The sequence below is a fragment of the Anomaloglossus baeobatrachus genome, chromosome 8, assembly GCF_048569485.1.
Source record: "Anomaloglossus baeobatrachus isolate aAnoBae1 chromosome 8, aAnoBae1.hap1, whole genome shotgun sequence".
In the NCBI taxonomy this organism is placed as follows: domain Eukaryota; kingdom Metazoa; phylum Chordata; class Amphibia; order Anura; family Aromobatidae; genus Anomaloglossus; species Anomaloglossus baeobatrachus.
The window spans coordinates 234489794-234513978 of record NC_134360.1 but is presented as its reverse complement, the minus strand read 5'-3'; the positions used below and the strand labels follow the sequence as shown (position 1 = coordinate 234513978).

The following is a 24185-nucleotide window of genomic DNA, read 5'->3' as shown; positions in this document are numbered from 1 at the left end:
GTAAACAAAATTCCCTTCTTTCCTTACAGGTGACCCCCTCTTTGTGCCGTCCAGAGGTGGTGCAGACCACAGCAGCAGGAATATGCCGGGGGTTACTCAGTGTGAAAGTCAGACGGTGCTGGCCAAAGCCAGCCCCACCAAAAGGAGCCGCCTGTCTCTACGCTTCTTCCAGAAAAAGGAGATTAAAAGAGCTTTGGACTTTGCCGAAACGCCACAAACCGAAGAACAAAATGTAGAGGAAAAGGAGCCTGAAGCGTAAGAACCACAATATATAGTAATTTATATGGTCAGAATTGTGCTGTGTCTGAGCATTGGCCGCCCGGGAAGTTTGTCACCAGCACATTGCAATTGTAGCACCTTGTGTGACCTGACTGCACTTATTTTCTCACACACATTGGATTAGATGTGAACTTACAAATGCCAAGGAAATGTAAACCATTATACCTGAAACAGTTTGTCACCTGCCGACGTATACATGTGCAGATATGTAGGTGATGTCCGGTGAAATACTTTGCTTTCTTGCAGCTGTGATCAGGTGGTCCCTGCCGCCCCGTCCTCTCCCCCCGTCTGCTGTGTGAAGAAAGAGAGCTTGGTTCCTTTCGTCGGGTTCAGCAACCTTGGGAACACCTGCTACCTTAACAGTATACTTCAGGTACAGACGCTACTTTTTCCACTTTTTTTTCTCTTCAACTTGCCTTTTTTTTCTGTTTAATTTCACATACAATTATACAAATTAACCAATATGATCATTGCTTCTTTATAGGTTTTATGCTATTGTCCTGGGTTCAAAAGTGGTGTAAACCAACTTTGTGACTTTATATCCAAGAAAAGGGAGAAGGAAGGCAAAGAACATGCTGCTGACAATAAAGTAAATGGTGTTTTTTTTTTTTTTTTTTTGTTTTTTTTATATACAATCTTATAATGTCTGAATTTATTATGGATATCTTACAGGAGGATGTGAAAGACGACTTGCCTGCAAGTTATGAGGTTATTTGCAGTTTGAGTTCTTTGATTAATTCCACAGATCACCTACAAGTCAGCTATTTGTTAAATACAGATAATTACGATACGGAGCTTTCTGCACAACCCAGAAGACTTCTGAACACGCTGAGGTACGAGGTGCTATATAGGCATATGATACACTGGGATCACAGATCACAATGCAAAGGGTTAGTCTGCGGTCTGATCCTAAGTAATCGAGACTTCAGGAAGGACGGTGTAAATTGCTTCAACTAGGGGGCACTTCAGTGATCATCAGTTTGCATGTAGGAACCATGTTGCCATATTAAAGGGTTGTCCTTTCATTTAAAGGGCTTGTCCACTAGTTTAACATTGAAGGCTTATGCTTAGGGTTTGACAACCGGCCATTTCCGCTAATCAACTGTTCTCTGTGCAGGTGGCTGGAAATGCTTAGTTTCAGAGCTGCCCCGTCTTCTGATAGCGGCCAGGAATTGCATATCCTTCTCCCTTTCTAATCAATAGGAGGCGGATGTGCAGTACCCAGCCGCAGCAGAGGAGGGTCAGTTAAGAGCTGTCAGTCTAGGTGGACTGCGGAGACCTTGTTTAAAATTTTTAAACCCTTCCCGATATATGGAGGAGGCTGCTCCTAATTCGGGAGATGCCGGCTATGTACACATTTTTTTTGTAAAAGCAGTGACCAGAGCTAGCTCTAATCACTGCAGTTTAACCATTTAAAGGCCAATGTCAGTAGTGGAAACATGGTGGGTTGTCATATCAGCAGGAGGCCCTTTTCTTCCCTCCATCACTAAACTATTAGTCCACCCATGAAGGCCAGCCACAGGCTTGCCTTCATAGAAGAAAGTAAAGTTAAGTATATAGTGTAGTATTTCCATGTATAGAACAAGCATTGAAACAATCACAGATTCAAGTCCCCTAACTGGACTGAAAAATAAAGTAACAAGGTCTTTAAAAATGGCAATTAAAAAAACAAAACAAAAAACAAACCATACATGTTTGGTAATAATATTATTATTATTATTATTATTATTATTATTATTAATCTGACTTGGGAGAATCCTTCCGCCAGGTCAATAATTTTTAGAATGAACACTGTAAAATCTAAACTAAAAAACAAGTGTTCAAAACTACTTATCTGACGGAAAGAAGCCCACATACGATTGTGCAGAAAAAAAAAAGTTATGGCCCTTGGGAGGAGTGGAAAAAATGACCTGTTGATGAAGGAGTTAAGTATTATACAGCCATTCTGACATGGATTTTCACAGTAAGTACACCAGCCACTTCAGTCGTAAGATCTATTTAATATTGTACACTGCTAGTCATAAAATCAGGTGATGGGGCTGCTTTAAGTGGCCAGATAACCCTTTTAAAGAGGACAAAAGTGGGAAATGTTTGATCTTTTATTCCCACCGCTCTCCTGAGTATATGCCATGATTCTAGAGATGTGGGCCTTTTATTTTTTGTGTGCCAGTTTTCATGTTCTTTACAAGGGGGGTGGGTCACAGGCTCCTCTGGGGCGGGCTTTTAAGTAGCTTTGCATAATTATCCCTGTGAGCACCACCTTCTGGATTAAGACCATAAACTATCGAAATACTGGAGACATAGAGGATTAAAAAAACCAAATACTTAATGAAGCAGCAGGTATAATATAAAAACAAAAACTGTCCTTACCTGGTGATCGGTGCTCTCTAAGTGCCTTTTTAGAAACAAGTGACCATTTTATATGTATACCGTGTTTTCTGGGATTATAAGACACTTTTCCTCCCAAAAAAGGGGGGGTGTAAAATGGGTGTGTGTCTTATAATCCAAATATGGCTGACTGGGGTAGTGGCGCAGGGCTGGCGATATTGAGGGCTCTGAGGAGCGGGGTCGGGGGTGTCACTTCAGTTGAGCAGCTCAGGAGGGTCAGTGAACGGAGGGTTGGCAATGCTGCAGGCTCCGAGGAGGGGGTGTCACAGCTCAGGAGGGTCAATGGACGGAGGTTCGGCTATACTGTGGTCCTGTGTGTTTTCACTGCGGTAGGCGCCAATGATCTGCCTTCGGGCTGCTTTGAATTGCAGGCGGTTGACGCAATGGAATTCAAGAAAATGGCCGCTGAGGCCAAGCTGCACACGCAGTCTACGCGCCCATTTTCTTGAAGTCCATCTTGTCAACCCCTGGCGATTCAATGGAGCTTGTATCCCGTCGGCAGATCAATGGCGCCGCCTCCGCGACAACCCACGAGCCCGCAGTATCACCGACCCTCTGTCTACTGACCCTCCTGAACCGCGACACCCCCCTCCTCCGAGCCCGTAGCATTGCTGACCCTCCTGAGCCGCGACACCCCCTCTTCCAAGCCTGCAGCATCGTTGACCCTCCTGAGCCGCGACACCCCCTCCTCCGAGCCCGCAGCATTGCCGACCCTGCCCCCTGAACTGCTCCACCACAGTATCTTCCCCGGTGAGCTAATATAAGATGCACTGGGAGTATAAGACGGACCGTAATTTTAACATTAAATATTATATTTCTTTGTCGCTCCTAATTGGGAGACCCAGACAATTGGGTGTATAGCTATGCCTCCGGAGGCCACACAAAGTATTACACTAAAAGTGTAAAGCCCCTCCCTTTCAGCCTATACACCCCCCGTGCTGCTACGGGCTCATCAGTTTTTATGCTTTGTGCGAAGGAGGTCAGACATGCACGCATAGCTCCACAGCTTAGTCAGCAGCAGCTGCTGACTATGTCGGATGGAAGAAAAGAGGGCCCATAACAGGGCCCCCAGCATGCTCCCTTCTCACCCCACTCTTGTCGGCGGTGTTGTTAAGGTTGAGGTATCCATTGCGGGTACGGAGGCTGGAGCCCACATGCTGCTTTCCTTCCCCATCCCTCAATTAGGGCTCTGGGTGAAGTGGGATCCTTTCGGTCTCCAGGCACAGGAGACCGTGCTCCATCCACAGCTCCTGAGGACCCTGCTGGATAGGAGCCGAGTATCGTTCAGGGACATGGCCCTGCTACTTTGAGGTACTGTGTCCCCGTGGGGACCGCGCACAGCAACACTCCAGCATTGCTGGGTGTGCTAGTGCACCGGGGACAGCAGCGCTGACTGCGTTTGTGCCATTACACACTTCAGCGTCGCTGAGTTTGTTCGTGTAGGGGGACTGCCGCGCTGACCGCCGCTGCCATGGTTATCACTGCGGCGCGGCTGGGACTGTTAGTGCGCCGGGGACTTCCGCACCGACCGCGCTTATACGGCGGCCGCGCTTATAACTCGAGTCCCCGGCTTTTGCGGCCCAGTCTCGTTTTCTTCCCGCCCCCAGCCCTGCCAGTCAGGGGAAGGGCGGGACGCTGTACAGGACGGCAGCACTGAGGGCTGGAGCATGCTTTGCATACTCCACCCCCCTCACTCTGCACAGTAGGGCACCAGTTCCCGCACTTTTCTGGGTCACGCCCACGGCCCCCTCCTCTCCTCAGGACGCCGGCAGCCATTCCTCTCAGCTCTGACAGGGTCACGGTTTCTACTCCAACCTGTTTGTGGTTCCAAAGAAGGACGGGTCCTTCCGTCCTGTTTTGGACCTAAAACTGCTCAACAAACATGTAAGGACCAGGCGGTTCCGGATGGAATCCCTCCGCTCCGTCATCGCCTCAATGTCCCAAGGAGATTTCCTAGCATCGATAGATATCAAGGATGCTTATCTCCACGTACCAATTGCTCCAGAGCATCAGCGCTTCTTGCGCTTCGCCATAGGAGACGAACACCTTCAGTTCGCGGCACTGCCGTTCGGCCTGGCGACAGCCCCAAGGGTTTTCACCAAGGTCATGGCTACAGTAGTTGCGGTCCTCCACTCTCAGGGTCACTCAGTGATACCTTACTTAGACGATCTGCTGGTCAAGGCACCCTCTCAAGAGGCATGCCAACACAGCCTCAACGTTACTCTGGAGATTCTCCAGAGTTTCGGGTGGATCATCAATTTTCCAAAGTCAAATCTGACACCGGTCCAATCGCTGACATATCTTGGCATGGAGTTTCATACTCTTCCAGCGATAGTGAAGCTTCCGCTGGACAAACAGCGTTCACTACAGACAGGGGTGCAATCTCTCCTTCAAGGTCGGTCGCACCCCTTGAGGCACCTCATGCACTTCCTGGGGAAGATGGTGGCAGCAATGGAAGCAGTCCCTTTCGCACAGTTTCACCTGCGTCCACTTCAATGGGACATCCTACGCAAGTGGGACAGGATGCCGAAGTCCCTAGACAGGGACGTCTCCCTCTCTCAGGCAACCAAAGCTTCCCTTCGGTGGTGGCTTCTTCCCACCTCATTATCGAAGGGGAAATCCTTCCTACCCCCATCCTGGGCGGTGGTCACGAAGGACGCGAGTCTGTCAGGGTGGGGAGCAGTTTTTCTCCACCACAGGGCTCAGGGTACGTGGACTCAGCAAGAGTCCTCACTTCAGATCAATGTTCTGGAGATCAGGGCAGTGTATCTTGCCCTAAAAGCGTTCCAGCGGTGGCTGGAGGGCAGGCAGATCCGAATTCAGTCAGACAACTCCACAGCGGTGGCTTACATCAACCACCAAGGTGGGACACGCAGTCGGCAAGCCTTCCAGGAAGTCCGGCGGATTCTGCTGTGGGTGGAAGCCACAGCATCCACCATATCCGCAGTTCACACCCCGGTCGTAGAAAACTGGGAAGCAGACTTTCTCAGTCGCCAGGGCATGGACGCAGGGGAATGGTCCCTTCACCCGGACGTGTTTCAGGAGATCTGTTGCCGCTGGGGGATGCCGGACGTCGACCTAATGGCGTCACGGCACAACAACAAGGTCCCAACATTCATGGCTCGATCTCAAGATCACAGAGCTCTGGCGGCAGACGCCTTAGTTCAGGATTGGTCGCAGTTTCGGCTTCCTTATGTGTTTCCTCCGCTGGCACTGTTGCCAGAGTATTACGCAAGATCAGGGCCGACTGCCGCCGCGCCATCCTCGTCGCTCCAGACTGGCCGAGGAGTTCGTGGTACCCGGATCTGTGGCATCTCGCGGTCGGCCAACCATGGGCACTGCCAGACCGACCAGATTTGCTGTCTCAAGGGCCGTTTTTTCCATCTGAATTCTGCGGCCCTCAACCTGAATGTGTGGCCATTGAGTCCTGGATCCTAGCGTCTTCAGGATTATCTCAAGAGGTCATTGCCACTATGAGACAGGCTAGGAAACCAACGTCCGCCAAGATCTACCACAGGACGTGGAAAATATCCCTGTCGTGGTGCTCTGCTCAGGGGTTTTCTCCCTGGCCATTTGCCTTGCCCACTTTTCTGTCCTTTCTTCAATCCGGATTGGAAAAGGGTTTGTCGTGAGGGATATTTCGCTCGTACGTCTTTCGCAGAAAGTGGTTTTTCTAGTAGTAGTCACCTCACTTCGGAGAGTGTCTGAGCTAGCAGCGTTATCATGCAAAGCTCCTTTCCTGGTGTTTCACCATGACAAGGTGGTTCTGCGTCCGGTTCCGGAATTCCTCCCTAAGGTGGTATCCCCTTTTCATCTCAATCAGGACATCTCCTTACCCTCGTTTTGTCCTCATCCAGTTCACCAATGTGAAAAGGATTTGCACTTGTTAGATCTGGTGAGAGCACTCAGACTCTACATTTCTCGAACGGCGCCCCTGCGCCGCTCGGATGCACTCTTTGTCCTTGTCGCTGGCCAGCGTAAAGGGACACAAGCTTCCAAATCAACCCTGGCTCGGTGGATCAAGGAACCAATTCTCGAAGCTTACCGTTCCTCGGAGCTTCCGGTTCCCTCAGGACTGAAGGCCCATTCTACCAGAGCCGTGGGTGCGTCCTGGGCATTGCGGCACCAGGCTACGGCTCAGCAGGTGTGTCAGGCAGCTACCTGGTCGAGCCTGCACACTTTCACGAAACACTATCAGGTGCATACCTATGCTTCGGCAGATGCCAGCCTAGGTAGGCGAGTCCTTCAGGCGGCAATGGCCCACCGGTAGGACGGAGCCGTTACGGCTCTATTATGAGGTATTATTTACCCACCCAGGGACTGCTTTTGGACGTCCCAATTGTCTGGGTCTCCCAATGGAGCGACAAAGAAGAAGGGAATTTTGTTTACTTACCGTAAATTCCTTTTCTTCTAGCTCCAATTGGGAGACCCAGCACCCGCCCCTGTTTTTGTATACACATGTTGTTCATGTTAAATGGTTTCAGTTCTCCGATATTCCTTCGGATTGAATTTACTTTAAACCAGTTTATAATTTTTTTCCTCCTTCTGGCTTTTGCACCAAAACTGATGAGCCCGTAGCAGCACGGGGGGTGTATAGGCTGAAGGGGAGGGGCTTTACACTTTTAGTGTAATACTTTGTGTGGCCTCCGGAGGCATAAGCTATACACCCAATTGTCTGGGTCTCCCAATTGGAGCTAGAAGAAAAGGAATTTACGGTAAGTAAACAAAATTCCCTTCTTTTCTCCTTCAAATTTGGGGGTGCATAATTTATATATCCAGTGCGTTTTACAAAACAAAAAATACGGTATTAATAATTTCCAAGCCATCCACATCTTAATGTTTCCTTTTGGACTTTTCTCCAGAGAGCTGAATCCTATGTATGAAGGCTACCTCCAGCATGACGCACAGGAGGTATTGCAGTGTATTTTGGGAAACATTCAGGAGGCCTGTCAAGACATCAAAAAAGAGCTGAAAAGTTTCCATGTGACTGAGCCGATGGCACCGCAAGCCGACACCGCAGAGCCCGGAGATCGTGACACCGAAGCGGGGGCTCTCGGCCCGTCTGAGGAGGCATCTTCTAATACCGAAGCAGATGATCCAAAGACTGAAAACGGCAAACGAAAGAGCGACAACGAGGTTGGGAATGCAAAGAAAAAAACAAAGTTAACTAAGGAGCCAGCGGCCCAGGAGCAAAGACTGACCCGATCAAAAAGGAAATCTGCGGCGGAAAAGCAGGACGATAAAGGAGACTGTTCTAAAGTCAGCGCGGACCCGGCTCCAAACACCCAGCACAAAAAATCCAGATTAGGATTGAGCTGGTTAAAGTCCGGTAAACAGCCAAGTATTTTATCAAAGTTCAAGAGTCTGAGTAAAATGGACAGCTCGTCTAAAAGTTCCTCCACTGACGTCCAACACCCCAACGTCAAACCGGACCGATCCGAGAAACAGGAGCAGTCAAAGGAAGGCGGGGAGTGTAAGCCGGAGGAGAGCGGAGAGACCAAGACGTCGCCCAATGGTGGGTAATAAGAGTAACACAGGCTTTATTATTGTAAGGACTGTTCACAACGTCTGCATAGTGATGCAATCCAAGCACGCAATCTCACCACAATATCTGCAGGTGCTTTGTGGTATATCGGAGGCACCGATACGTGTAAACCGGGTCCTGAAGGGGCAGCGCACGACGGGTGTGAGGATCCCATGTCAGCCTCTGACCACGCTGCTTTAGTGTGATGCTGCACACATAGTCGTCTCTCACTTTTTTTTTTTTTTATTTCTTTGGCTACAAAAATAGTTTGACATTTAATGTTTCTTTCCTTACTGTTAGTGTAAAAAGATCACATTTTAAAGGGGTTATGCAGGTTTGAAATAAAATTCTGCAATCGTTGTAACTGAAGACTGCTCCATCTTGACAGTATGTAGGACACAACCAGTCATGATTCCCTGGTATTGCTGGTGCCAGCGCATGCTCTCGTAAAAAAAACATACCATATTTTTTTGGATTATAAAACGCACTTCCTGCCTAAAATGTGGGAGGAAAATGATGGGTGCGTCTTATAATTTGAATGTAGCTTACTGGGAGGTGGTGAAAGGTAGCAGGAGGCAGGGGCAATGCTGCGGGCGGCTGTGCTGTGGCTGCTGGCGGCTGTGCTAGGACTGCTGTGTTGCAGGTGGTGAGGGCTTTACATAATGGCAGCTGGAGTCGGCGCAGGTGGAGCTCTCTTCTCAAGATCTCATTTTGTAGTTTACCAAGAGGGGGTGAAGGGTAGCAGGGGCAATGCTGTGGGCCGTATGCTGCAGTGACCGTGCTGTGGTGGCTGTCCTGCGAGCTGCTGTACAGCAGGTGGTGAGGGCTTTACGTAATAGCGCCCTGATCCAGCGCAGGTGGAGCTCTCTGCTTAAGATATCATTTGCGCACGCGCCACCTCCAGTCCATTGATCTCCCTGCATCTGACTTAAGGAAAATGGTGCCCGGAAGTGGCACATGTGCAAATGAGATCTCTGCTTGTCATTGAGCCAATAGCTCAATCTGCACACGCACTGACTCCAGGCGCCATATCTTTGAAGCCCGCACCATTGACCGTCTGTGGGACAGCATCTAAGATAACTGCTTGCACCATCACCCTGCTCCACCAGCGCCCCTGGCTCCTGTAACCCCTGCTCCACCAGCGCCCCTGGCTCCTGTAACCCCTGCTCCACCAGCGCCCCTGGCTCCTGTAACCCCTGCTCCACCAGCGCCCCTGGCTCCTGTAACCCCTGCTCCACCAGCGCCCCTGGCTCCTGTAACCCCTGCTCCACCAGCGCCCCTGGCTCCTGTAACCCCTGCTCCACCAGCGCCCCTGGCTCCTGTAACCCCTGCTCCACCACCGCCCCTGGCTCCTGTAACCCCTGCTCCACCAGCGCTGCCACACATTGCCTCTCCCCCCCCCCCTCCGTAAAACCCCACTAGACCCCCTTTTTTTTTTCCGCACTTTCTTTTTTTCCTCTAAACTTGGGGTGTGTCTTATAAACCGAAAAATGGTACATGCATTTTAGCATACTTGCACTCCTTCGTGTGCGTCCATCTGCATCAGGAATACTAGAGAATCGTCTCAGCGTGTGCCCTGTACAGTGTCAAGATTCAGGAGTCAGTGACTGCAGACTTTTATCCCAAATGTGGACATCCCCCTTTAAGCTACTTGGTGGTTATTGACCCTTTTTTTCGAGTGCTCAGCTTACTGGAAAGAAGAGTGATCTGGAGTGCTAAAAAAAAAAAAAAAAAAAAAGATTTATGGCACTTGGTCACTCGGTGTAATCTGGAACAAAAAAATGTCCCGAATGATCAAATACCATGTTTCACTATGATAAATCTGTTGCATTTTAGGATTTAGTCTGTTTGCACTAAGAATTGGACAATATTGATAAATGTTCCCCCTTTTGTGACCTCCCCCTGTTAAGTTTTGCGTTTTTTTTTTTTATATTTTGCATATATTGGGGGCATCTATAGGGAAAATTGCCCCCTATGGTCAGTCACTCGGCTAAGCCCCAGCAGCTATAACATGCGATGACTACTGTGATCCCCCGTGTAGTAGCGGCAGTGACACTTTGGCTGCAGAGTGCTATGAAGAACACAACAGTGAAGGTAGAAGAGGTTATAACCAGTGTCAGTGTGCGGCCCCGATCTGCAGAGTACATAAGCCGCACAAACAGGGTAACCCATAGAAAATGTTACTGAAAAAACGTGTAAAATGACCTGATGGATTTCTGATTCTTCATTTATAGAGACGAGTGAGTTTGAGCTGGTGGAGAAATTATTCCAGGGTCAACTGGTGTTAAGGACGCGATGTCTGGAGTGTGAATGTTTCACCGAGCGGAGGGAAGACTTCCAAGATATCAGCGTTCCAGTGCAGGAAAGCGATACCCCCAAACCACAAGACTCCTCTGACAGTGAGTACTCTCTCCAAAAATGCGGGGGAATTTGCATCGGAGGTTTGAAGGGCACCTCAGTTAGTCATCCTTTCTCAGGGTGGCACTTAAAGGGAACATGTCACCAGTTTTTTTTGCCCTATAAGCTGCGACAACCACCAGTGGGCATTCTAGAATACTGTATATAAGAGCCCAGGCCGCTGTGTGCAACATAAAACACTTTTATAATACTAACCTAAACCGGTCGCTGCGGTGGATGTGGCTCAGATGGGCGTCTCTGTTCTCCAGTGCGGGCGCCTCCTCTTTCGGCCATCTTCGTCCTCCTTCTGAAGCCGCGGTGCATGACGCGTCTACGTCATACACACTCGCCGGTCCCGCGCAGGCGCACTACAATACTTTGATCTGCCCTGCTCAGGACCTGAATGCCGGCGAGTGTGTATGACGTCGGATGCGTCATGCACCGCAGCTTCAGAAGGACGACTAAGGCGGCGACGAAGATGGCCGAAAGAGGTGGCACCGGAGGACTAAGACTGCCATCTGAGCCACATCCACCGCAGCGACCGGTTTAGGCGAGTATTATAAAGTGATTTTTCTTCAGCGCTCTATTGGGAGACCCAGACGATTGGGGTATAGCTACTGCCCTCTGGAGGCCACACAAAGCACTACATTAAAAGTGCAAGGCCCCTCCCCCTCTGGCTATACCCCCCCGTGGTATCACGGGTTCTCCAGTTTTAGCTTTGTGTGCGAAGGAGGTCAGACATTCCATGCATAGCTCCACAGATTTTAGTCAGCAGTAGCTGCTGACTATGTCGGATGGAAGAAAAGAGGACACATATAGTGTTCCCAGCATGCTCCCTTCTCACCCCTGGATGGTGTTGTAAGGTTGAGGTACCTATTGCTGGTACAGGGCTGGAGCCTGACGTGCTGTTTTCCTTCCACATCCCCTTGTAGGGCTCTGTGGAAGTGGGATCCTGCCGGCCTCTCAGCTCTGATGCCGGGCTCCATCCACAGACCCATTAGAACCTGATGGATTCGGAGCAGGAGTACGATCAGGGACAGGGCCCTGCATCTTACAGGTACTCTGTGTCCCCGGCAGGCACAGACACACTCCGGGCTGGCTGGGTGTTGTAGTGCACCGGGGACCGCAACGTGGAGTTGGTGTCCCTACAGATTACTGGGGGATTGTTTGTGTTTGGGAACGCAGCGCCGACCCCCTCTGGACCGGGCGGCGCTGCTGTGACTTGTGGTGCGCCGGGGATCCGCCGCCGCACTTTTACGGCGGCGGCGGTTATAACTTTAGTCCCCGGCTTTTTGGGCCTAGGACGCCGGCAGCTCCGTTTCGTTCCCGCCCCCACCCTGTCATTCAGGGTAGGGGAGAGACGCTGTTCGCAAGCAGCGACGAGGGCTGGAGCCTGATTTACATGCTCCAGCCCTCTCACTTGGCACAGAGGGAAGCAGGCTTCCCGCTCTTGGCCAGGAACGCCCAGGGCCCGCCCCCCTTCCTCTCTCGAGACGCCGGCAGCCATTACATGCATGCCTGGCTGGAGGAAGGACGCAAGGCTCTGGGAGACCTGGACTGGGGGCTATCTGGCGACCACACACCCGCTTTTTAAGCGGGCGGTAAGCGTTTTTTCTGTGCTGGTCCCTCTAGTGCCTCACTGTGTATCAGTGTACTGGGTACAGTTATATAGATATTGTATTTCTTGCACTGTGAGGTGCGCTTCTGGCTGCATATCCCAGATCGCTCTGTGGAAGCAGCAACATGTCATCCTCAAAACGCAAGGCGGCCAAGGCAAAAAGGGCTGTGTATACTGCGTGTGCTGCATGTGGGGCTAATCTACCAGCAGGCTCTGATGACCCCCATTGTGTGCAATGCTCCGACCCGGTGCTGCTTCGCCAGCCGGAGTCAGGAGAGGTAGTCACCCAGGCTGAGACGCTTGTAAGTTCTGCCCCGGTGACAGGGACGGACTTTGCAGTTTTTGCAGATAATATGTCTGTATCTATGGCAAAAATCCTTGAGACCTTGCAATCTATGCATGGGTCTCAGTCTCTGGACACGGCGAGGCCTCTGTCCTCAGGTCCCCCTTACTTGGAATGTATCCAGCCCACAGGGGGGTCCCCGGCTTCACAGGCCGAGGATTATGACTCAGATGATGGCCCCAGCCACCCTAAGCGAGCTCGCTGGGAAAGACCCTCGACGTCTTCACACTGCTCAGGGTCTCAGCGCAATCAGTCTCCCTGTGATGTGTCTGATGAGAGTGATCAGGAATCCATTCCTGGAACCCCTCTCAACCTGGATACCCCGGATGGGGATGCCATGGTAAACGACCTTATCTCAGCCATCAATAGGCTGTTGGATATTTCTCCCCCAGCCCCTTCAGCAGAAGAGGCGGCTGCGGAGCAGGAAAAGTTTCGTTTCCTTTATCCCAAGCGTAAATTGAGTGCTTTGTTAGATCATTCTGACTTCAGAGAATCAATCCAGAAGCACGACGCTCACCCAGAAAGGCGTTTCTCTAAACGATCTAAAGATACGCGTTTCCCTTTCCCCCCTGAGGTGGTCAAGCGCTGGACACAGTGTCCAAAGGTAGACCCCCCGATTTCCAAACTTGCAGCTAGATCCATAGTTGCAGTGGAGGATGGCGCTTCACTTAAAGATGCCAATGACAGACAGATGGACCTTTGGTTAAAATCTGTCTATGAAGCTATAGGCGCGTCGTTTGCTCCGGCATTCGCAGCCGTATGGGCACTCCAGGCTATTTCAGCTGGCTTAGCAAAAGTGGATGCTATCATGCATCCAGCAGTGCCGCAAGTGGCGCACCTTACCACGCAGATGTCGGCGTTTGCGTCTTACGCTATCAATGCGGTCCTAGAATCTACCAGTCGCACCTCAATGGCGTCCGCCAATTCGGTAGTTTTGCGCAGAGCCTTGTGGTTAAAGGACTGGAAAGCAGATGCTGGTTCCAAAAAATGTTTAACCAGTTTGCCTTTGTCTAGAGAGAGACTGTTTGGCGAGCCATTGGCTGACATCATTAAGCAGTCCAAGGGTAAAGACTCCTCTTTACCACAACCCAGAACATCCAAACCTCAGCAGAAAAAGTGGCAGCAGAGGTTTCAGTCCTTTCGAGGTTCGGGCAAGACACCATTTACCTCGTCCAAAGGGACTCAGAGGACGCAAAGAAACTCAGATTCGTGGCGGACTCACACACGCCCCAAGAAAGCGAATGGAGGTACCGCTTCCAAAGCGGCTACCTCATGACTCCCAGCCCCCCCCCTCCGCATCGCCGGTCGGGGGCAGGCTCTCCCGCTTTTCCGGCATTTGGATGTAACAGGTCAAAGACCGGTGGGTGACGGACATTTTGTCGCGCGGGTACAGAATCGAGTTCAATTCTCGTCCTCCAGCTCGGTTCTTCAGAACCTCCCCACGTCCAGACCGAGCAGATGCTCTGCTGCAGGCGGTGGATTCCCTAAAAGCGGAAGGAGTGGTTATCCCAGTCCCTCCTCAGGAACAAGGGCAAGGATTTTACTCCAATCTCTTTGTGGTTCCAAAAAAGGACGGCTCGTTCCGTCCTGTTCTGGACCTAAAACGGCTCAACAAACATGTGCATGCCAGGAGGTTCCGGATGGAAACCCTCCGCTCTGTCATTGCCTCAATGTCCAGAGGAGATTTCCTTGCCTCAATAGACATCAAAGATGCTTATCTCCACGTGCCAATTGCTACAGAACATCAACGTTTTCTACGTTTTGTGATAGGAGACGACCATTTTCAGTTCGTAGCTCTTCCATTTGGTCTGGCGACAGCCCCACGGGTCTTCACCAAGGTCATGGCGGCGGTGGTAGCAGTCTTGCACTCTCAGGGACACTCGGTGATCCCTTACCTAGACGACTTATTGGTCAAAGCTCCCTCTCAGGAGGCATGTCAGCACAGCCTGAATGCTACGCTGGAGACTCTACAGTCTTTCGGATGGATCATCAACTTTCCAAAGTCGATCCTATCACCGACTCAGTCACTAACGTATCTTGGCATGGAGTTTCATACTCTAGCAGCGATAGTGAAGCTTCCGCTGGACAAGCAGCGGTCACTGCAGACAGGGGTGCAATCTCTTCTGCAGGGCCAGTTGCATCCCTTGCGGCGCCTCATGCATTTCCTAGGGAAGATGGTGGCAGCCATGGAAGCAGTTCCCTTTGCGCAGTTTCATCTGCGCCCACTTCAATGGGACATTCTCCGTCAATGGGACGGGAAGTCAACGTCCCTGGACAGGAAAGTCTCGCTTTCCCAGACGGCCAAAGACTCTCTACAATGGTGGCTCCTTCCCACCTCATTGTCTCAGGGAAGATCCTTCCTGCCCCCATCCTGGGCAGTAGTCACGACAGATGCGAGTCTGTCAGGGTGGGGAGCAGTATTTCTTCACCACAGGGCTCAGGGGACGTGGACTCCGCAGGAGTCCACCCTTCAGATCAATGTTCTGGAGATCAGAGCAGTGTATCTTGCTCTCCTGGCCTTCCAACAGTGGCTGGAAGGAAAGCAGATCCGAATCCAATCGGACAACTCCACAGCGGTGGCATACATCAACCACCAAGGAGGGACGCGCAGTCGGCAAGCCTTCCAAGAAGTCCGGCGCATTCTAATGTGGGTGGAGGACAGAGCATCCACCATATCCGCGGTTCACATCCCAGGCGTAGAAAACTGGGAAGCAGACTTCCTCAGTCGCCAGGGCATGGACGCAGGGGAATGGTCCCTTCACCCGGACGTGTTTCAGGAAATCTGTCGCCGCTGGGGAGTGCCGGACGTCGACCTAATGGCATCCCGGCACAACAACAAGGTCCCGGCATTCATGGCGAGGTCGCGCGATCAAAGAGCTCTGGCGGCAGACGCCTTGGTTCAAGATTGGTCGCAGTTTCAGCTCCCATACGTGTTTCCGCCTCTGGCGCTCTTGCCCAGAGTGCTACGCAAGATCAGATCCGAGTGCAGCCGCGTCATACTCGTCGCTCCAGACTGGCCGAGGAGGTCGTGGTATCCGGATCTGTGGCATCTCACGATCGGTCGACCGTGGTCACTGCCAGACCGACCAGACTTACTGTCTCAAGGGCCGTTTTTCCATCAGAATTCTGCGGCCCTGAACCTGACTGTGTGGCCATTGAGTCCTGGATCCTAGCATCTGCTGGATTATCTCAGGGAGTTGTTGCCACAATGAGACAAGCTAGAAAGTCGAATTCGGCTAAGATCTACCACAGAACGTGGAAGATTTTCTTATCCTGGTGCTCTGCTCAGGGAGTGTCTCCTTGGCCATTTGCATTGCCCAAGTTTCTTTCCTTCCTGCAATCGGGGTTAGAAAAGGGCTTGTCGCTCAGCTCCCTTAAAGGGCAAGTTTCGGCACTATCCGTGTTTTTTCAGAAGCGTCTAGCACGTCTTCCTAAGGTGCGCACGTTCCTGCAGGGGGTCTGTCATATTGTGCCCCCGTACAAGCGACCGTTAGATCCATGGGATCTGAACAGGGTACTAGTTGCTCTCCAGAAGCCGCCCTTCGAGCCTCTGAAGGAAGTTTCCTTTTCTCGGCTGTCGCAGAAAGTGGCGTTTCTTGTTGCGATCACATCGCTTCGGCGAGTGTCTGAGCTGGCAGCTCTGTCATCTAAGGCTCCCTTCCTGGTGTTCCACCAGGACAAGGTTGTGCTGCGCCCCATTCCGGAGTTTCTTCCTAAGGTCGTATCCTCTTTTCATCTTAATCAGGATATTTCCTTGCCTTCTTTTTGTCCTCATCCGGTTCACCGGTATGAAAAGGCCTTACGTTTGCTAGATCTGGTGAGAGCACTCAGAATCTACATTTCACGCACGGCGCCCATACGCCGTGCCGATGCACTTTTCGTCCTTGTCGCTGGTCCGCGCAAGGGGTTGCAGGCTTCTAAAGCCACCCTGGCTCGATGGATCAAAGAACCAATTCTAGAGGCCTACCGTTCTGCGGGGCTTCCGGTTCCTTCAGGGCTAAAAGCCCACTCTACCAGAGCCGTGGGTGCGTCCTGGGCATTACGTCACCAGGCTTCGGCTCAACAGGTGTGCCAGGCAGCTACCTGGTCCAGTCTGCACACTTTCACCAAGCATTATCAGGTGCATACCTATGCTTCGGCGGATGCCAGCTTAGGTAGAAGAGTCCTGCAGGCGGCAGTGACACCCCCGTAGGGGAGGGCTGTTTTGCAGCTCTAACATGAGGTATTTCTTTACCCACCCAGGGACAGCTTTTGGACGTCCCAATCGTCTGGGTCTCCCAATAGAGCGCTGAAGAAGAAGGGAATTTTGTTACTTACCGTAAATTCCTTTTCTTCTAGCTCTTATTGGGAGACCCAGCACCCGCCCTGTTGTCCTTCGGGATGTTTTTTTGTTGTTTGCGGGTACACATGTTGTTCATGTTGAACGGTTTTTCAGTTCTCCGATGTTATTCGGAGTTAATTTGTTTAAACCAGTTATTGGCTTCCTCCTTCTTGCTTTGGCACTAAAACTGGAGAACCCGTGATACCACGGGGGGGTATAGCCAGAGGGGGAGGGGCCTTGCACTTTTAATGTAGTGCTTTGTGTGGCCTCCAGAGGGCAGTAGCTATACCCCAATCGTCTGGGTCTCCCAATAAGAGCTAGAAGAAAAGGAATTTACGGTAAGTAACAAAATTCCCTTCTTACGTTCTACACAGCGGTCTGGGCTCTTATATACAGCATGTTAGAATCTATATATATAATTGCGTCTGTCTGTCTGTCTGTGTCTGTCTGTGTCTGTCTGTGTCTGTCTGTGTCTGTCTGTGTCTGTCTGTGTCTGTCTGTCTGTGTCTGTCTGTCTGTGTCTGTCTGTCTGTGTCTGTCTGTCTGTGTCTGTCTGTCTGTGTCTGTCTGTCTGTGTCTGTCTGTCTCTGTCTGTCTGTCTGTGTCTGTCTGTCTCTGTCTGTCTGTCTGTCTGTGTCTGTCTGTGTCTGTCTGTCTCTGTCTGTCTGTCTGTCTGTGTCTGTCTGTCTGTGTCTGTCTGTCTGTCTGTGTCTGTCTGTCTGTGTCTGTCTGTCTGTGTCTGTCTGTCTGTGTCTGTCTGTCTGTGTCTGTCTGTCTGTGTCTGTCTGTCTGTGTCTGTCTGTCTGTGTCTGTCTGTCTCTGTCTGTCTGTCTGTCTGTGTCTGTCTGTCTGTCTGTCTGTGTCTGTCTGTCTGTCTGTGTCTGTCTGTCTGTGTCTGTCTGTGTCTGTCTGTCTGTCTGTGTCTGTCTGTGTCTGTCTGTCTGTCTGTGTCTGTCTGTCTGTCTGTCTGTCTGTCTGTCTGTCTGTCTGTCTGTGTCTGTCTGTCTGTCTGTGTCTGTCTGTCTGTCTGTCTGTCTGTCTGTCTGTCTGTCTGTCTGTCTGTCTGTCTGTCTGTCTGTCTGTCTGTCTGTCTGTCTGTCTGTCTGTGTCTGTCTGTGTCTGTCTGTCTGTGTCTGTCTGTGTCTGTCTGTCTGTGTCTGTCTGTGTCTGTCTGTGTCTGTCTGTGTCTGTCTGTGTCTGTCTGTGTCTGTGTCTGTCTGTGTCTGTCTGTCTGTGTCTGTCTGTGTCTGTCTGTCTGTGTCTGTCTGTGTCTGTCTGTGTCTGTCTGTCTGTGTCTGTCTGTGTCTGTCTGTCTGTGTCTGTCTGTCTGTGTCTGTCTGTGTCTGTCTGTGTCTGTCTGTGTCTGTCTGTGTCTGTCTGTGTCTGTCTGTCTGTGTCTGTCTGTCTGTCTGTGTCTGTCTGTCTGTGTCTGTCTGTCTGTGTCTGTCTGTCTGTGTCTGTCTGTCTGTGTCTGTCTGTCTGTGTCTGTCTGTCTGTGTCTGTCTGTCTGTGTCTGTCTGTCTGTGTCTGTCTGTCTGTGTCTGTCTGTCTGTGTCTGTCTCCAAAATTGTGTCCTTACGGTGACACAAAGCTGATTGGCCACTGGGCTCGCCATGGCCCCGCCACCTGCACGGATTGGCCTCTCGCCCAGGCTGCGCCCCCACACGGATTGGCCGGCCGCTCGCCCAGGCTCCGCGCCCCCACAGATTGGCGTCTCGCCCCGGCACCCTGCAGGCATTGGCAACTCGGCCACGCCCCGCCCCCCTCACGCAATGCACGCTAGCTCTGGCCCCGCCCCCCCACGCGAACGGACACGGTCACGGCGCCACGACTCCCAGGTGAGTACTGTACCCCCGGGAGCCCACATCAGCGTACGCCGCCAAACCAGCCGACACATACCCTCGCATTGCTGGGGCTGGCCGGCGTATGCTGGTGTGGGCTCCCGTGCGAGCGGGGGACGAGATACGCTGGTAACCATGCTAGCATAGTTACCAGCGCATCAAGGTCCTGCAGCGGCGGAACATACACACACGCACGCACATAACAGCACACACACACACATACACACACATCAGATCACTCTCACACACACCTCACACACACATCACATCCACATACTCACAACATCCTGGGATATCGCTTGCTTCTCGGCGGCGATACTGTGCTGTGAGCTTCCAGGACCTGCCGGAGGATCACATGGCCAGAAGCATGTGGTATCTCCGGATGTTGTGAGTGTGAGCGCGTATGTGCAATATCGTCAGTGTGTGTGCGTGAGTGTATGCGATCGGATCTGTGAGTGTCGGCAGAGGAGCACGGTGTGCTGGAGGAGGCTGGGAGGAGAAAGGCTGATCCTGGGGAAGGCTGGGATGGGGAGGCTGAGAGAAGAGAGGCTGATCCTGGGGAAGGCTGGGATGGGGAGGCTGAGAGAAGAGAGGCTGATGCTGGGGAAGGCTGGGATGGGGAGGCTGAGAGAAGAGAGGCTGAGGCTGGGGTAGGCTGGGAGGAGAGAGGCTGATGGTGGGGAAGGCTGAGGCTGGGGTAGGCTGGGAGGAGAGAGGCTGATGCTGGGGACCGAAAAGGCTGATGCTGGGAGGAGAGAGGCTGATGCTGGGGGAGGCTGAGGCTGGGGTAGGCTGGGAAGAGAGAGGCTGATGCTGGGAGGAGAGAGGCTGATGCTGGGAGAGGCTGAGGCTGGGGTAGGCTGGGAAGAGAGGCTGATGCTGGGAAGAGAGGCTGATGCTGGGGGAGGCTGAGGCTGGGGTAGGCTGGGAGGAGAGGCTGATGCTGGGGACAGAAAAGGCTGATGCTGGGGGAGGAGAGAGGCTGATGCTGGGGGAGGGGAGAGGCTGATGCTGGGGGAGGGGAGAGGCTGATGCTGGGGGAGGGGAGAGGCTGATGCTGGGGGAGGAGAGAGGCTGATGCTGGGGGAGGAGAGAGGCTGATGCTGGGGGAGGAGAGAGGCTGATGCTGGGGGAGGAGAGAGGCTGATGCTGGGGGAGGAGAGAGGCTGATGCTGGGGGAGGAGAGAGGCTGATGCTGGGGGAGGAGAGAGGCTGATGCTGGGGGAGGAGAGAGGCTGATGCTGGGGGAGGAGAGAGGCTGATGCTGGGGGAGGAGAGAGGCTGATGCTGGGGGAGGAGAGAGGCTGATGCTGGGGGAGGAGAGAGGCTGATGCTGGGGGAGGAGAGAGGCTGATGCTGGGGGAGGAGAGAGGCTGATGCTGGGGGAGGAGAGAGGCTGCATGGGGGATGGAGCACGTTTGGGGGTGCGCTAAATGGCGGATGGAGCACGTTTGGGGGTGCGCTAAATGGCGGATGGAGCACGTTTGGGGGTGCGCTAAATGGCGGATGGAGCACGGATGGAGCACGTTTGGGGGTGCGCTAAATGGCGGATGGAGCACGATGGGAAGTGCGCTAAATGGGGGATGGAGCACGATGGGAAGTGCACACCTCCCCCCAACACACACGCACACACGCACACACACACACACTGGAAACCACAAACTGCCCTACAGACACCCACACACACAGACAACGCTGCACACACACTACACCCAACACACAAACACCGCGGCACGCACATACCACACAACACACACATTGCACAAAACATACCTCCCCCAAAAACACACCACACACACACAAACCGCGCAACACACACACACACAAACGCTAGACACACAGCGCTCCACAAACAACGCAACACACATACAACACCGCTCTCACCCCCTGCCACACCCAGACAACACCCAGAACATGTACAGCCTCCACACAAACACTTGGTATATATATAATCTAATTGCCTTATTCTGTCTGTCTGTCTGTCTGTCTGTCTGTCTGTCTGTCTGTCTGTCTGTCTGTCTGTCTGTCTGTCTGTCTGTCTGTCTGTCTGTCTGTCTGTCTGTCTGTCTGTCTGTCTGTCTTGCTCCAAAATTGTGTCCTTACGGTGACACAAAGCTGATTGGCCGCTGGGCTCGCCATGGCCCCGCCCCCCCACACGGATTGGCCGCTCGCCCAGGCTGCGCCCCCACACGGATTGGCCAGCTGCTCGCCCAGGCTCCGCCCCCCCCACAGATTGGCCTCTTGCCCCGGCACCCTGCAGTCATTGGCAATTCGGCCACGCCCCGCCCCCCTCACGCAACGAACGCTAGCTCTGGCCCCGCCCACATTCCCCGAACTGACACGGCTGTACTGTACTCCCCCCCCCCCGTCCCCCGCTCGCACGGGAGTGGTGTGGGCTCCCGTGCGAGCGGGGGACGGGATGCGTTGGCATGGTTACAAGCGCATCAAGGTCCTGCAGCGGCGGAAGATCCACACGCACACACATAACAGCACACACACACATCAGATCACACTCACTCTCACACACACACCTCACACACACATCACACATCACATCGCATCCACACACTCACAGCATCCGGCGATATCGCTTGCTTCTCGGCCTCGATACTGTGCTGTTGTGACCTTCCAGGACCTGACGGAGGATCACATGGCCAGAAGCATGTGGTATCTCCGGATGTTGTGACTGTGAGCGCGTATGTGCGATATCGTCAGTGTCTGTGTGTGTGAGTGTATGCGATCGGGTGTGTGTGAGTGTCGGGATCGGGTGTGTGTGAGTGTATGCCATCGTGTGTGTGAGTGTCGGCAGAGGAGCACGGCGTGCTGGAAGGAGGCTGGGAGCAGAGAGGCTGATCTTGGGGAAGGCTGGGAGGGGGAGGCTGATGCTGGGGGAGACTGAGAGGGGAAGGCTGATGCTGAAGGAGGCTGGGAGGAAGGAGGCTGGGAGGAGAGAGGCTGAGGCTGGGAGGAGAGAGGCTGATGCTGAGGGAGGCTGGGAGGGGAAAGCTGATGCTGGGGAAGGCTGGGAGGACGGAGGCTGGGAGGAGAGGCTGATGCTGGGGGAGGCTGGAAGGAGAGAGGCTGATGCTGGGGGAGGCTGGAAGAAGAGAGGCTGATACTGGGGGAGGCTGATGCTGGGGGAGGCTGGGAGGAGAGAGGCTGATGCTGGGGAAGGCTGGGAGGAGAGAGGCTGATGCTGGGGACAGAGAGGAGAGGCTGATGCTGGGGACAGAGAGGCTGATGCTGGGGACAGAGGGGCTGATGCTGGGGACAGAGGGGCTGATGCTGGGGACAGAGGGGCTGATGCTGGGGACAGAGGGGCTGATGCTGGGGACAGAGGGGCTGATGCTGGGGACAGGGGGGCTGATGCTGGGGACAGGGGGGCTGATGCTGGGGACAGGGGGGCTGATGCTGGGGACAGGGGGGCTGATGCTGGGGACAGGGGGGCTGATGCTGGGGACAGGGGGGCTGATGCTGGGGACAGGGGGGCTGATGCTGGGGACAGGGGGGCTGATGCTGGGGACAGGGGGGCTGATGCTGGGGACAGGGGGGCTGATGCTGGGGACAGGGGGGCTGATGCTGGGGACAGGGGGGCTGATGCTGGGGACAGGGGGGCTGATGCTGGGGACAGGGGGGCTGATGCTGGGGACAGGGGGGCTGATGCTGGGGACAGGGGGGGGCTGATGCTGGGGACAGGGGGGGGCTGATGCTGGGGACAGGGGGGGGCTGATGCTGGGGACAGGGGGGGGCTGATGCTGGGGACAGGGGGGGGCTGATGCTGGGGACAGGGGGGGGCTGATGCTGGGGACAGGGGGGGGCTGATGCTGGGGACAGGGGGGGGCTGATGCTGGGGACAGGGGGGGGCTGATGCTGGGGACAGGGGGGGGCTGATGCTGGGGACAGGGGGGCTGATGCTGGGGACAGGGGGGCTGATGCTGGGGACAGGGGGGCTGATGGAGCACGTTTGGGAAGTGCACACCTCCCCCCAACACACACACACAATGCTACACAAACAACGCTCTCACCCCCCGCCACATCCAGACAACACCCAGAACATGTACAGCGCCCTCCAGAAACACTTGGTAACTACACAGAACAATATATATATATATATATATATATATATATATATATATATATATATATATATATATATATATATATATATATATATATATATATATATATATATATATATATATAACAAAAATCATACATGAACTACACAATACGTAAATTCTAGAATACCCGATGCGTAGAATCGGGCCACCTTCTACTACTGTATATAAGAGCCCGGTGGTGGTGACCGCAGCTTATACGCCAAAAAAGTGGTGACAGGTTCCCTTTTAAAGAATATTGGCTGGTTTGATGGACCATTGTAATGACTGATTATGAATTGGGGCCTGAATCTTAAGACTGACATTTCTTTATCGCTCCATTGGGAGACCCAGACAATTGGGTGTATAGCTTCTGCCTCCGGAGGCCACACAAAGTATTACACTTTAAAAAGTGTAACCCCTCCCCTCTGCCTATACACCCTCCCGTGCAGCAGCTGCTGATTTTATCGGATGGAAGAAAAGAGGGCCCCCCACAGGGCCCCCGGCATGCTCCCTTCTCACCCCACTAATGTCGGCGGTGCTGTTAAGGTTGAGGTACCCATTGCGGGTACAAAGGCTGGAGCCACATGCCGTTTTCCTTCCCCATCCCTTAGAGGCTCTGGGAGAAGTGGGATCCTAACCGGTCACCATGCATGGGACCGGGCTCCCTCCGCAGCCCCTGGGGGAATCTGACGGACAGGAGACTGGGTATCGTCAGGGACAGGCCCTGCTTCTAAGAGGTACTCTGTGTCCCCTTGGGGACGGCGCATGGAGCGCCTGTGTAACAGACGCTGCAGCGGCTGCTGTGTTTTTTGTGACGCCGGGACTACCGCGCCGACCGCGCCTGTTAGCCGGCCGGCGTTATTAAATTTATTCCCCGGCTTCTGCGGCCTAGTACAATAACTCCCGCCCCCGGGCCTGCCAGTCAGGGGTAAGGGCGGGACGCTCGACTGGACGTCGGCAGTGAGGGCTGGAGCATACTTAGGTATCCTCCTCCCCCCTCACTGAGCACCGTGGGGCACCAGATTCCCGCACTTTCTAAGGCACGCCCACGGCTCCCTCCTCCTCTCAGAACGCTGGCAGCCATTGTTATAATCACTTCTGCTGGTGGAGGAATACAGAACGAGCTCTGTAACGCTGGGAGGCCCAGGCAGGGAATCTGGTGGACACACAACCGCTCTGGGCGGTTGGTAAGCAGCACCGGTTACCAGGTGCTGGCCCCCTTGGGTGCCGAAGTGTGTGTGTGTGTATAATATATATATATATATATATATATATATATATATATATATATATATATATATATATATATATATATATATATATATATATATATATATATATATATATAAATATCTCTGTTCGGCCGCATTATTT

The 24185-nt window shown here is 52.9% G+C and overlaps 1 protein-coding gene across 1 annotated transcript in view; it reads left to right on the top strand.

Annotated features, from left to right (window-relative positions):
- The window catches only part of USP1 (ubiquitin specific peptidase 1), a 49410-nt gene that overhangs the window by 10934 nt on the left and 14291 nt on the right, over positions 1–24185 (top strand). Inside the window, exons 2-7 of the mRNA XM_075321153.1 lie at positions 30–255; positions 526–652; positions 764–868; positions 952–1112; positions 7530–8182; positions 10426–10590. Of these exons, the coding sequence (XP_075177268.1) occupies positions 83–255; positions 526–652; positions 764–868; positions 952–1112; positions 7530–8182; positions 10426–10590 (1384 nt within the window). The 5' untranslated portion in view covers positions 30–82. The remainder of the gene's footprint in view (positions 1–29; positions 256–525; positions 653–763; positions 869–951; positions 1113–7529; positions 8183–10425; positions 10591–24185) is intronic.